Raw genomic sequence first — 14,847 nt, forward strand, 5'->3', positions numbered from 1 at the left:
GCTGGGCAATATACTACGTGGCTGGGCAATATACTACGTCACTGGGCAATATACTACGTGGCTGGGCAATATACTACGTGGCTGGGCAATATACTATGTGGCTGGGCAATATACTACGTCACTGGGCAATATGCTACGTGTCTGGGCAATATACTATGTGTCTGTGCTATATACTACATGGCTGGGCAATATACTATGTTGCTGGGCAATATACTACGTGACTGGGCAATATACTACGTGGACATGCATATTCTATTCTAGAATACCCGATGCGTTAGAATCGGGCCACCATCTAGTAAGCTAATAAATGTACTCCATACAGTTACTAAAGTAGCTGATGTCAGACTTAGAGAAAAGTGACTTTTGATATCTGCATATTTTTTATTCAGCTATATATCAAAATAGGCCTTGAGGCAAGTTGCAACTTACTGTGGGCACAGAAAAAATAAATATGGCAAAATTACCCAATGGTATAACTAAATGACAAGGGAGAGCCTTCACTTTACATAATACCTGTTTGTTTTTCTCTTCCGCAGTCCCAGTCAATGAATCTAAAAGGCCAGATGATCTATGTCTTCGAATCAAGCTCTATTTTGTTCCTTGGCTCCCCCTGTGTAGATAGATTAGAAGACTTCACTGGACGAGGTCTCTATCTGTCAGATATTCCTATCCACAATGCTCTAAGAGATGTGGTGCTGATTGGTGAGCAGGCTAGAGCTCAAGACGGACTGAAAAAGAGATTAGGAAAGCTGAAGGCTACCCTAGAATGTGCTCACCAAGCTTTAGAAGAGGAGAAAAAGAAAACTGTTGACCTTTTGTTCTCAATCTTTCCTGGTGAAGTTGCTCAGCAGCTGTGGCAAGGACAGACTGTGAAAGCCAAGAAGTTTAACAATGTGACCATGCTGTTCTCTGATATTGTGGGCTTCACGGCAATATGTTCTCATTGTTCACCCATGCAAGTTATCACCATGCTGAATGAACTTTACACACTCTTTGATTTCCAATGTGGAGAATTGGATGTCTACAAGGTAACACTTTGAGCCTATTTTGTAAAATAATAATTTTTAGTGTTGTGGTTATTTTGAAATTAAATAGGTCTGTTTTATTTTGTTTTATTGGGTCCTTTTATTTACTGTTCATTTTTTATGTATATTTTTATTTATGTACTGTATAAAAATAAGTCAAACTATTATTTTAATATACAGTTAGTTCCAGTAATATTTGGACCGTGACATAAGTTTTGGCATTTTAGCCGTTTACCAAAACATATTTAAAATATTGTTATATAATTAGTATTGTCTTAAAGTGCAGACTCTCAGCTTTAGGGCTCATACTCATCAGCGTAAATTTAATCGGTCCGAAATTGTTCCTGAAAACTAGGATGAGTGTCATGTGAGTACACTGCTATTTTTCTCACCTAGCATCTCTATCTTATAGATACCTCTGCAATATCTATGGCTCCTTCCTAGGCTATTAATATCGGCCCCCGGCTGTCTGCCTAGCTTCTGATGGTTATTAATTAGAGAGGGGACCCACATCTGTTTTTATGAGGGGTTCCCAATTTTAATAACCAGTAAAGGCTAAGTAGACAGCGGTGAGCTTTCACTTATCTGGTAATTTACGATGATGGGGACCCCACGCCAGTTTTTTCTTTTAATTATTTATTTTGTAACTGAATACATGTACAGTAAACTACACATGCACTAATTATATATCTCAATGACATCTTTCTATCCATTCTATGTATCTATCTATTCTATTCTGACGTGTCACACTCTAAATTTATTGGATTTGGAAGACGAAATTTCAGGTTTCCTATGAGATGGGTGCATAAAAATTGGATGTCACACCCATGATCCATGTGCTGTGCAATTTTTTTTATTGCACCACTTGAGTTGTATTGCCGTGTCTAGTCCAATATACGCAACCACTCGCTGCATGCTGCAAGTTTTTTTCTCAATCTGATCTGAGCTGAGAAAACAATTGCTGATGAACACAATTTTTTATTAGATTGCACTCATTTGTTTTAACGGCAGATGAGTATAGGTCCACAATTTGAGGGTTTTCATATCCTAATTGGAGTAAGTGTTTAGGAATTACAGCTCTTTAATATGTAGCTGCCTGTTTTTAAAGTGACCAAAAATAATTGAACAGCTATCTGAAAAGATCTTCAATTGGCTGCCTTGACTATTTCCACATTATTCCATCATCAAATAAGCAGGAAACGTTCTGGATCTTATTCCCACAAATGGCATTTGCGTTTGGAAACTGTTGCTGTAAACCTATAATATGTGGTCAAAGACCGCCAACAAAGAATGAAGATAGCACAAGAATCCCAATTAAAAATTACACATATTTTTATTCAAATTACATATAAAATAGACAAATAATAAAAGTAGCAATTATTTTAAAGACAAAGTTTAGAAGCGACTAAAACAGGTGTATCACACTAGGTCCACCTTAAATTCAAAGGATGAGGGAGCAAACTGTGGCAATAGATTCAGAAAAAGAGAAAGTGCCAGTGCAAATAAATATATCAACAATCACATATAAAGACTAAGCAAGTTGAAATGCCGGCCTGCTCAAAAGATATTAAACAGTAATAAATACATTATCATCCACTCATCAATATGGCTGGTACCAGGAGAAAATAGTGATACTCAAAAGCAGTCAGGACATCAAAAGTTGGTCAGTACACATAAAGTAAGAAAATAAGGTATATGTCAGTTTAAGAAAATCAGCAAGTGATGCCAAAATGCCAGAGGATGCCCTTACCCATAGTATCCAGTCAGGGACCAAGTGAGCGCAGCCCCAACACGCTTCGCGTGAGCTTCTTCCGGGAGAATATGTGGTCAAAGGATGTCTAATTGGAAGAGAAACAGACTATCATTAGGCTTAAAAAAAGGAGAAATTCATCAGAGAGATAATAGAAATGTTAGGAGTGGCCAAATCATTATCTGACTCCATTTCTTGGAGACATTAAAGCTTGCTTCTAGTCTATGGAGGAAGTATGTGTGTCTCTTTGATGGGCTTATCTCTATGTTTAGAAGGGTTTTAATGGCTACCATGCAGCATCTTTACATCTTACCTCCTCATGATCCGCCATGGAGAAGCGCGTTGAGGTTTTATGAATATCAACAAATCTTAAGTGCCTTTAAGCTTACTGTTATCAACATTCAGTACCTAGCCTGTGCTATATGTGCCATTTAAGGTCTTCTTATCTGTCTTTCTGGCATTTTTTATTTGCTTTACGAATTGTTGAATGGCTGTCCTTATGTTAACATTTGAGTGATATTAGGGACCCCAAGGGACAGCCGCCGTGGAGCGGGGGCGCCATTCTGCTGACCAGTAGGGTGCCAACCTCTGCTTTAGGAAGGCTATACAGAAATAGGGAACAGTATAGTAAGGTACTTAGTGAATGCACTTGTCACTTTATTGTTGTGTTGCCAAGTTCACCTCTCTTTTTTGCAAATGCTATCTATTTTTGCCTACCTCAATATTAGTCGTCGAATGGCAATCCCTATACACTCCTTTCCATGTTTTGTTTAAATGGGTGACTATGTGATCCACCAATTTAGGGACATCTAGGAGTTATAGGGCTAGCCACCGAGGAGCTGGGGTGCCATTCTCGTATTGTGTTTAAGATGCCAACCTCCGCTGATAGGTAGGCATGTGATAATAGGTGATAATCATATAGGGTGATGGTAGCCAGCACGGTTGTTTGGTTTATGTATGGTAATGTCTTAATTTTTTAGGCACAATAAAAGTTAAGTTTTATCTTAAATATCTGTGGTATATAAGGTTTTATATTAACATTCATGATTTTTTTACCTTATAAGTCTATTTGGAAATAATTTTCTCAGCACTGATGAGCTAAGGAACTCAAAAAGGCCTTGACGTCCAAGGAAGACAACAATGGTGATGATTGCAGAATCCTTTCCATGGTGAAGAAAAACCCCTTCACAACATCCACTAAAATGAAGAACACTATTCAGGAAGTAGGTGTTTCAGTATCTAAGTCTACCATAAAGAGACGACTTCATAGGAGTAAATACAGAGGGTTCACCACAAGGTACAAACCATTAATCAGCCTTAAAAATAGGCCAGAGTTGACTGCCCAATTCTCGAAAAAAAACATTCGTTGGATATATGAAACCAGGATCAACCTGAACCTGTAGAAGGATGGGGAAAAAGAAAGTATGGAGAAGGCTTGAAATGGCCCATGTGCAAAACCACACCACATCCTGTGTAAAACATCGCAGAGGCAGTGTGATGGCATGGGCATGCATGGCTTCTAATGAAACTAGGTCACTAGTGTTTATTGATGTTGTGACTGAAGACAGAAGCAACTGGATGAATTCTGAAGTGTACAGGGCAGTACTTTCTGCTCAGATTCAACAAAAATGGACGGCGCTTCACAGTACAGATGGACAAAGACCTAAAACATACTGCAAAAGCAACCCAGGAGCTTAAGATCAAGACTTGCAATATCCTGAAATGGCCAAGTCATTCACCAGATCTCAACTACTTCAAGCAGGCATTTTACACATTTAAGATAACACTTAAGGCAGTAAGACACACAAACAACTGAAGCCAGCTGCAAATAAAGAGCTGGCACAGCATCACAAAGGAGCAAACCCAGCATTTAGTGACGACTATGGCTTCCAGACGTAAGAAAGTCATTTCTTGTACAGGATTCTTTACAGTGTATGAAAAATGAACATTTTATTTATGGTAAAGTTAAATTGTCCAATTACTTTTGAGCCCCTGAAATGAGGAGGCTCTGTAGAAATATGCTTGCAATACCTAAATATTTAACAGGATATTTTTGTTCAAGCTGTTAAACCTGGAAGTCTGTACTTCAATTGCATCTCAGTTGTTTCATTTTAAATCCAAAAAAGAAGCATGCAGAGCCCAAATCACAAAGATTCGATCACTGTCCAAATATTTTTGGACCTATCTGTATGTGACCAAGTCCATGATCCATTAACAGATGGTAACTAGTGATGAGCGAATATACTCGTTATTCGAGATTTCTCGAGCATGCTCGGGGGTCCTCCGAGTATTTTTTAGTGCTCAGAGATTTAGTTTTTCTTGCCGCAGCTGAATGATTTACATCTGTTAGCCAGCTTGATTACATGTGGGGGTTGCCTGGTTGCTAGGGAATCCCCACATGTACTTATGCAGGCTAACAGATGTAAATCATTCAGCTGAGGTGAGGAAAACAATCTGAGCACTAAAAAATACTTGGAGGACCCCCGAGCGTGCTCGAGAAATCTCGGGTAACGAGTATATTCGCTCATCACTAATGGTAACAGCAGAATCAGGTCCATAAAGGTTCAGATGGCAGTATGTCAGGATCCATATGCAGACTTCAATGGATAGACTGTCAAACTTTCAGCCTCACAGGCAAATACGAGGATAGTCCATAAACAGACAAGTCAATACAGCCACAGGCAACTGGCCTAAGGCAATGCAGAGATCTGCTATACAAGAACCTGTCCCATTCTGTCCGCTTCGCTGGCCTTCTAGCACATAGTTGTGTATTAATTTGAATTACAGTACATGAGTTGCCGTTAATTGAATCTGTGTTAGGGCTAGCGGAACGCACCAAATAATAAGACAGATAGCGTATGGTGCGTTCGCAGCCCGGGGTCCACCGTGCAGAGATGGAACCTGCTGCCAAGTAATGACGGACTATATGGCGGTACTCATAAGTATACACACGTGGGTTAAACTTCACCCAGCGTGAAGGAAGCGATCCTGTTGCGTCACAGGACCGCGGTACCGCACATAGAGCGCGAGCAAGTAGTCAGCGAACTCAACCCCAACTAGGATTGAAGTCCGATTAGACCCTTGCTGGCACAACACCGCAACTGGGTGTGTAAGGAAACTATATAACAATATTTAAGGCACAAGAGTGCATGCGGTGCCGCACTGACGAACGCCACTAACCACCCAGGCTTGGGTAAGGAAAGCACAGAGGAAGTACACGGCGCCGTACTGGCGGTCACAGCAACTGGACGCTGTAATGTGTGATTCGTGCAGTAGGATAAGTCGGGCGCTAGATAGCAACCATACACCTTCCGCGAACAGGCATTCAATAGGGTAGGGGTATCCAAGGACGACTTGCACTCACAACATACACACATTAACAACTGTACACTAGCGCATGGCCGTGCGGTCATGCGCAGTTTATATAGTTGCAGCACAGGAAGTGGCCACAGAAACTTTGCCCTTCCAAGACCTGCCAAGAGGACCAATGGAATGTGCTGCAGAGCCTGAGCACATGACCCTCGATCTCCAACGGGAGATCTTGCCCTGGGCATGCTCAGTGTGTGCAGACAAGGACTTAGTCCCAGAGAAGTCCGCTCGCTGCTGACCAGCACTGGCTTTAATGGCAGAAGCTGAAGCAGCAGCAGTAACTCTCTGTACAGAGTGAGACTGAGCAAGACGCTGGGACCGACGTCCCTGCTGAGCAGACTCCACTGCGGCTGGATAAGAATGGGAGACCGCAGCAGAGATGGCTCGAGATTCCCCCTGTGCAGAAGCGGGAACTCAAGATCTAACAATCTGTTTAATGAAAATGTTTTTACTATTAAAACCAGATACTGAGGTAGATTCATTTTCTTATTTTTACAATTTTGTTTATTCTATTATCTGCATAGTTTTGGGGATAACCATCTTACTCATGATGCTGTTAACATCATTGACAGATATGACTTGTAGCAGTCAGACCATAGGAACCTTTAGGGAGGTTAGGGAGCTGGTACTGTTCAATCCTCATTATTGGGCAGCATGGTGTTTCAGTGGTCAGCGCTGGAGTCCTAGGTTCAAATCCCATCAAGGACAACATGTGCAAGGAGTTCGTATGTTCCCCCCATGTGTGTGTGGGTTTCCGCCAAGTACTTTGGTTTCCTCCCACACTCCAAAGACATACTGATAGGGAATTTAGACTGTGAGCCTCATTGGGGACAACAATGATAATGTCTGTAAAGTGATGCAGAATATGATAGAGCTATATAAGCAATGCATAATACATAAATAATTCATGAGTTTTGGCCACTCCTGCTCCCCCTAAATTGTTTGAAAAAAGAGTTCTGTGCATACACAACCTAGCACATCATTAGCATCACTTTAGACTGGGAGCGGCAACCAGCGAATATTCAGCATTAATTACTTCCTAATGAATAGGACCTTTGCAGGATTATCCCTGGGTGTCAGGATGAATATCTGGGTAATTGTGGTGCCCAGCATGCAGTGGGGTCTCTCCTCCTTCAATGTCAGGTAGGATTTCCCAAATCTGTGTTTAGGCATGCAGCAGGGTTTTTTCTTGTTTTTTAATAAATAGGCAAATTATGTACCAGTTACATGTCTGTATAGCTGGGAAAAGGATGTACAGACTGTCAGCAAACCTATCAATTTAATGCTAATTTTTATGGTCTTTTTCCAAGCGGGTGTGGCTCACAGAGCAATAATGCACAGCCCCAAAGATACCTTATAATCAACTCCCACTTGTGAAGTCCATAAAAATTAGCACTAAATAAAATGGCCCAAATCTCATATACTGTATATTGGAGATATATATATATATATATATATATATATATATATATATATATATATATATATATAAATGGAATTCTCATGGGAAAGCTGCTGGAACAAAATAAGAGCACAGACTCACCACTTCTGAAATGGTGACAGGTCCTCTTCAATGTGATTTCTGTAAGGCTACAATTCTTATTTATTATTATTTCCTAACAGTAAGTATGCAAAGTAATATTTGTACTAGAGAGACATGGAAGAGTAGACACCCAGTTGTACATCCAGTGATCTGCTGCACTATTCTATTTCAGAAAACATTTCCAAATGTTAAACTTGATATGCTTAACAAAATATAAAATGGATCATACCATACCGTAATAAATCTGTCATACCACTAACAATTTTGTAGAAATAGAAACAAAGCTTTTATGGAAACTAATATATTTATAGAATTGCATAAAAGCAAACCTCCTAGAACATGATGTTTTGTGACCCTTGGTTCTCCAAGACTGTTACAACTCCAATTTTATTTATCAAAACTTATGACCTTCTGCATGTATGTATATGGCATGTTAAAGCAAGTATTTACATTGAATTATTTTAATTTTAATAGGTGGAAACTATTGGAGACGCTTACTGTGTGGCTGGGGGACTCCATAAGGATAGTGAGACACATGCCTTTCAAGTTGCTCTGATGGCTTTAAAAATGATGGAGCTCTCAGATAAAGTCATGTCTCCTCATGGTGAACCCATAAAGGTCAGTTACTATGAAGACACTTGGAGTACCTTCACGCTGAACAACTTAACAACGATATCGCGATCCGTGACGTTGCAGCGTCATGGATAGCGATATTGTTGTGTTTGACACGCAGCAGCGATCTGGATCCTGCTGAGACATCGTTGGTCGGAGCAGAAAGGCCAGAACTTTATTTAGTCGCTGGACTCCCGCAGACATCGCTGAATCGGCGTGTGTGACGCCGATTCAGCGATGTCTTCACTGGTAACCAGGGTAAACATCGGGTTACTAAGCGCAGGGCCGCGCTTAGTAACCCGATGTTTACCCTGGTTACCAGTGTAAATGTAAAAAAAAACAAACACTACATACTTACATTCCGGTGTCTGTCGCGTCCCCCGGCGTTCTGCTTCCCTGCACTGTGTCAGCGCCGGCCGGCCGTGAAGCAGAGCACAGGGGTGATGTCACCGCTCTGCTTTACGGCTGGCGTTTACACAGTGCAGGGAAGCAGAACTCCGGGGGACGCGACAAACACCAGAATGTAAGTATGTAGTGTTTGTTTTTTTTACATTTACACTGGTAACCAGGGTAAACATCGGGTTACTAAGCGCGGCCCTGCGCTTAGTAACCCGATGGTTACCCGGGGACTTCGATATCGTTGGTCGCTGGAGAGCTGTCTGTGTGACAGCTCTCCAGCGACCACACAGCGACGCTGCAGCGATCGGCATCGTTGTCTAGATCGCTGCAGCGTCGCTAAATGTGACGGTACCTTTAGAAGTCATTGAGATACTTATCTTTTAATTCCTTACTTACCTGCTGTAAATATCATCTCACATATGATTGGTCTGATTATATTTCATCCCTAATTTTTTCACCTTTGTCTAATGCCTAACTTTTTGGTATTTTTTACATTTATCAGTCCTATCATCTATTTTCTGCTCATGGGTGGTGACACATGAAAGCCTCGTGGTCTGTATAATGGCCCATTATGAGGTTTGTGTGCTTTTGTATGGTACCTCGGTGAGGAACACTATTTTCTCATAAGAGCATTGCTTGAAGGGAATAAATCCCTTTGTAATATATAGTATGATTGGGAATGCAACAGCTTTTTATGAATTATATTGGGTTACCTGAGGAAAAACTTTGAGTGCGTTACGATAACATTATTGGCACACCTCATTATAATATAGATCTAAAGATCTATATGTCAGCATTATTTCAGCGTATCAAAACCATTTTGAGACAACCACTCAGAATTATAATGAAACGTGGTCTTCTATGGGTTGGTCAACTTAAACAAGATGGACAGTGTATATAAATGTATGGCGGAACTTAAAATATGTTACAGGAAATCTGGTTTAGATAAACTTTTGGGGAGGTTTCAATTTATCTACATTTTTAGGAAAACAACTAAACAATATGTCTTGAGATTAACTGCTATGTTAATACTAGATGTTATACAACTGTCATATATATTATTAGTAGTTGTTTTCTCTGTGTTCCCTTTTTTATAGATGCGTATAGGACTCCACTCTGGTTCAGTGTTTGCTGGGGTTGTCGGTGTAAGAATGCCTCGATACTGCCTTTTTGGAAATAATGTCACACTTGCCAATAAGTTTGAATCTTGCAGTATACCAAGGAACATAAACGTCAGCCCCACGACATATAGGTGAGCTTCTCTGTGTGTCCATAATTCAGTAAATGCCTGGATGCTGATAGTAGCCAGAGTACCAAATATTCTGGGTTGTTGGTAGATCATAAGACCAAGGTAGAGAAGCCTTTCGGGAAAAAAAGAAGAAAATAAAATATCTACCTGAAATCCTCTTTTAAACATTTTTGTTTTATAATTGTGTTAATTTCTGCTTTGGTCAACATCCGACTAAATTTTGGGAGTGGGTCAATTGTAATGGAAGGATCTGTCCTACTAGTTTCATTCCAGCCCCTGCTGTAAGACCAACCGAATGAGAACATTAATGGACCGGCCTGTACTCTTTATCACAGTCCTGTAGTAAGATGGAGATATCAAATACTCCGTCCTTATACTGACACCTTCACATTCTACATTCTCTAAATTTAGGAAACTACTGAGATTTTTGGGTTGCCACTTCAAAAATATTAACTTATTACTAAACTAGATGGTGGCCCGATTCTAACACATCGGGTATTCTAGAATATGCATGTCCACGTAGTATATTGCACAGCCCAGGTAGTATATTGCCCAGCCACATAGTATATTGCCCAAACACATAGTATATTGCCCAGCCACGTAGTATATTGCCCAGCTACATAGTATATTGCCCAGCCACGTAGTATATTGCCCAGCCACCTAGTATATTGCCCAGCCACGTAGTATATTGCCCAGCTACATAGTATATTGCCCAGCCACGTAATATTTTGCCCAGCCACGAAGTATATTGCCCAGTCACGTAGTATATTGCCCAGCTACGTAGTATATTGCCCAGCCACGTATGTAACAGGTTAAAAATAAAAAAGAAACATACTCAACTTCCGAGGGCCCCTTGTAGTCCTGTCGCCTGTGTGCGGTGCACGCGGCAGCTTCCGGTCCCAGGGTTGGTATGAGAGCAGGACCTGTGATGACGTTGTGGTCACATGACCGTGACGTCATGGCAGGTCCTTTTCGCATAGCATCCTTAGCATCGGAACCTGCCGCTTGCACTGCCGAGGACAGGGCACGACGACGGAGGGTGAGACTAACATTTTTTTTTATTGTTATTATTTGTAACATTGGATCATTTTACTATTGATGCTGCATACGCAGCATCAATAGTAAAAAGTTGGTCGCACAGGGTTAATAGCTGCGTAACCGGAATGCGTTACACCGCGCTTCGGTAACGCTGGCATTAACCCTGCGTGAGGGCTGACTGGAGGGGAGTATGGAGCGGGCACTGACTGCGGGGAGGAAAGAGCAGCCATATTGCCGCCGGACTGTGGCCGTCGCTGATTGGTCGTGGCAATGGTCGTGGGCGTTTTGCCACGACCAATCAGCGACTTGGATTCCATGACAGACAGAGGCCGCGACCAATGAATATCCGGGACAGACAGACAGACAGAAGGACAGACAGAAGTGACCCTTAGACAATTATATAGTAAATACCACTTATTAGTATATTGTACTATATTTATATGTTGACAACATATGAATTGCATTCTATTTTGTGATTCTTCTAAAATATTCTTCCAGCTTGCTTAAGGATTTCAGAGGATTCAGGTTTATACCACGATCAAGAGAAGACCTTCCTCCAAACTTTCCAGCTGAAATTCCAGGAATATGTTACTTTTTAGAGGCTTCGAATCAAGAAATGTTGACCAAGACTTGGTCCCAAATAAAGCCTGTAGAAGATTCACTTTTCAGCAAAACAAAATAGACCAATTTTATCTTTTTATGTTTTGCACCTTGTGTAGCGGTATTTCTTTACATTATATTGTCTTCCTTTATGAAATTTTTATGTAGCATCTCCTTTACAATGTGCTTGTAAATCACAATATTGCTATATAACTGCACACAAAAATGGGCTCTAGAGATCAGATACAGAAATTCCTCCTTCTAAGTTAGGTATTACTATGCAGTTTAGAAGTATTAATGTTCAGTGTGGTTGTGTGTCAGCTCGACTTTGGTCGATGGTGGTGTATTTGCATTATGTTAAGTTTCAGAATTTAAAAAATATATATATTTTGTTCAATTTAGGTGAAAAAATTTCAATATTTAAACTTTTGTTTTCATAAAATATGAGTAACAGAGTTACAAATTATAATTTTGATCAGCCTATTATTTTTTTTTAAGGATTTAAAAATATCCCCTCCTGTATCAGTTAACATAATATAGTTTTCTATAGCTTTAAATTATTGATGTTGTAAAATAAATAGTCGTAAAATATACAGCTCTGTCAAAAATTAAGAGACAACCACATCAGAACCCTGTCATGGGCAGCCCAATCTCCAGACCTGAACCCCATTGAAAACCTCTGTAATGTAATCAAGAGGATGATGGATAGTCACAAGCCATCAAAGAAGAACTGCTTACATTTTTGCACTAGGAGCAGTGTGAAAGACTGGTGGAAAGCATGCCAAGACGCATGAAAACTGTGATTAAAAGTCACGGTTATTCCAGAAAATATTGATTTCTGAACTCTTCCTGTATAACATTAGTATTGTTGTTTCTAAATGACATTGAAACTTGTTTTCTTTGCATTATTTGAGGTCTGAAAGCACTGGGTTTTTTTTTGTAATTTTGACCACTTATCCTTTTCAGAAAAAAAATACAAAATGTATTGCTTGGAAATTCGGAGACATGTTGTCAGAAGTTTATAGAATAAAAGAACAATTTACATTTTACTCAAATATACCTATAAAGAGAAAAATCAGACAAACTGAACATCTCTGGTCTCTTAATTTTTGCCAGAGCTGTAGGTAAAACTTCATTGATATCAGCCACTGTGTTGATCCAGACAAGGCTATAAAAACATAGTAACATAGTAACATAGTTAGTAAGGCCGAAAAAAGACATTTGTCCATCCAGTTCAGCCTATATTCCATCATAATAAATCCCCAGATCTACGTCCTTCTACAGAACCTAATTGTATGATACAATATTGTTCTGCTCCAGGAAGACATCCAGGCCTCTCTTGAACCCCTCGACTGAGTTCGCCATCACCACCTCCTCAGGTGCAAACTATATCCATTGTGATCATCATATCAATCGGATATGAGTTTTGTGTTCTGAAAGTAAAAACAAGAACATCAGTGTCTGCAGGGAATAACGTTAAATAGGTGTCCCCTTTCATAAAACTCATGTTCTCATACGCAGTTCATTGTAATATACAGACCGTGCTTTATTACTTACTCTTCCAGTTCAAAGCATCCTTTAGCACTACAGAGTGCAACTGTATTTCTTTGTTATGTATAGAGATGGCTACTCCTAGTTCGCACCTGTACACAGCAGTTTTCTGATTTGGAAGTGCCAGTCTTTTGTTACTTGTATATCAGCCCTCTGACCGAGCACTCCACCCTCCAGCATGTGGAGGTTTTAATTGCAGTAAGATCCTACCTACCCATAAATTCAGGCTTTAGACTAAGACTACTTTCACATTTGCGTCATTTTAGATCCATCGCAATGCGTCGTTTTGGGAAAAACAACGCAAATGTGCCCGCAGGATGCGTTTGTTTCTCATAGACTTGTATTGCCGACGGATCGCGACGTGTGGCCATACACCGTCGTGCACTGATGCGTCATGTTTTGGCGGACCGTCGTCACGAAAAAAACGTTCAAGGGAATGTTTTTTCGTACGTCGGGTCCGCCATTTCCTACCGCACATGCGCGGCTGGAACTCCGCCCCCTCAGGACTTTAGAATGGGCAGTGGATACGTTGAAAAACTGCATCCGCTGCCCACGTTGTGCCGAATTGTCACAACGTCCGTTGCTACGTCGCGCTGACACTTAGCGACGGCCGCTTACCAACGCAAGTGTGAAAGAAGCCTAAGAGAGGTATTCACACTAGGTAAGTGCCCAGCAAATCGGAGATCGCCTTGTCCTTGGCTGCTGGGCTTGCATGAATTGGGCCAAATTATGGGCTAAGTATCTCCATTTTTTCTTATTATCTAGAGCAGTAATGCTATTCATATTTCATATATTTCATATTTATATGCCTTAGCACTACAGAGTGCAACTTTATTTGTTTGCAGAAGTGATATCACATCGACAAAGCTGCAGCCAATCAGTAAGCTCAGCAGCTCTGCCAATTTACCCAGCACATGCCATTGAACTCAGTGATTGGCTGCAGTGCTGTTGAAATGATTTCACTGCTCCAGTCAGACAACAGAGAATGGGGCAGCAGCAGAGACACAGCATAAGACCCCGGGAGAGCATGTAAAGCCCAGTTTGTTATTTTAGTTTTCTGAAATAGGACAACCCCTTAAATTCTATGAGCATACCATATACAGGGAGGACAAATGTATAATCTATACAACGCAGTACATCACAAAGTAGACCTAAACTTTAATCTCTTCTTTTCATGTGGAATATGTAGGGTTCTCAGGCAATCTTATGAGTAGTCTAGATAGTAGATATATTATTATATAGTGCACAGATTTTACATTGCATACTTCACAAAAAAAGTTTTTTTTGTTGTTACTGAAGTACTGTAAAAAAACCTCACCATTTATGTTGGCACCTGCCATATTTATCTTTAAATTGTTATATCCAATTTAGCCCTGTATAATAAAAAGGTTATATACACTGTAATTACCATGTTCTTTCATTTTACAAATCACACTTGATAATGATGATTTTGTATTAGTATATATTTTCTTTTTTTATTATTTTTGTTAGAGTTTTTTGTTACATTGTTCGGTACATCCTTGGTCTTTGAAACGCTTTCATCCATGTTGTTACATTCTGCTTCCATCTCCTTGCAGTATATGCTTTTAGTGGAAAAAAATACTTACTACATTCTTTCAAACTATACAGTGCACCTTGACAGTAAGATGAACCTCAGATATTAGACCACAGTAAAGAGGAGAAAAAAAATATTTCATACCAGGTAAAGCTT

General features: G+C 40.2%; 1 protein-coding gene across 1 annotated transcript in view; it reads left to right on the forward strand.

The window, feature by feature from the left end:
• Window positions 1–14,538, forward strand: part of GUCY1A1 (guanylate cyclase 1 soluble subunit alpha 1) — a 103,643-nt gene extending 89,105 nt beyond the window's left edge. Inside the window, exons 5-8 of the mRNA XM_069744117.1 lie at window positions 537–1,028; window positions 8,162–8,305; window positions 9,796–9,950; window positions 11,484–14,538. Of these exons, the coding sequence (XP_069600218.1) occupies window positions 537–1,028; window positions 8,162–8,305; window positions 9,796–9,950; window positions 11,484–11,667 (975 nt within the window). The 3' untranslated portion in view covers window positions 11,668–14,538. The remainder of the gene's footprint in view (window positions 1–536; window positions 1,029–8,161; window positions 8,306–9,795; window positions 9,951–11,483) is intronic.
• Window positions 14,539–14,847: the final 309 nt, after the last annotated feature.

Source organism: Ranitomeya imitator, chromosome 1 (genome assembly GCF_032444005.1).
Source record: "Ranitomeya imitator isolate aRanImi1 chromosome 1, aRanImi1.pri, whole genome shotgun sequence".
Classification (NCBI taxonomy): domain Eukaryota; kingdom Metazoa; phylum Chordata; class Amphibia; order Anura; family Dendrobatidae; genus Ranitomeya; species Ranitomeya imitator.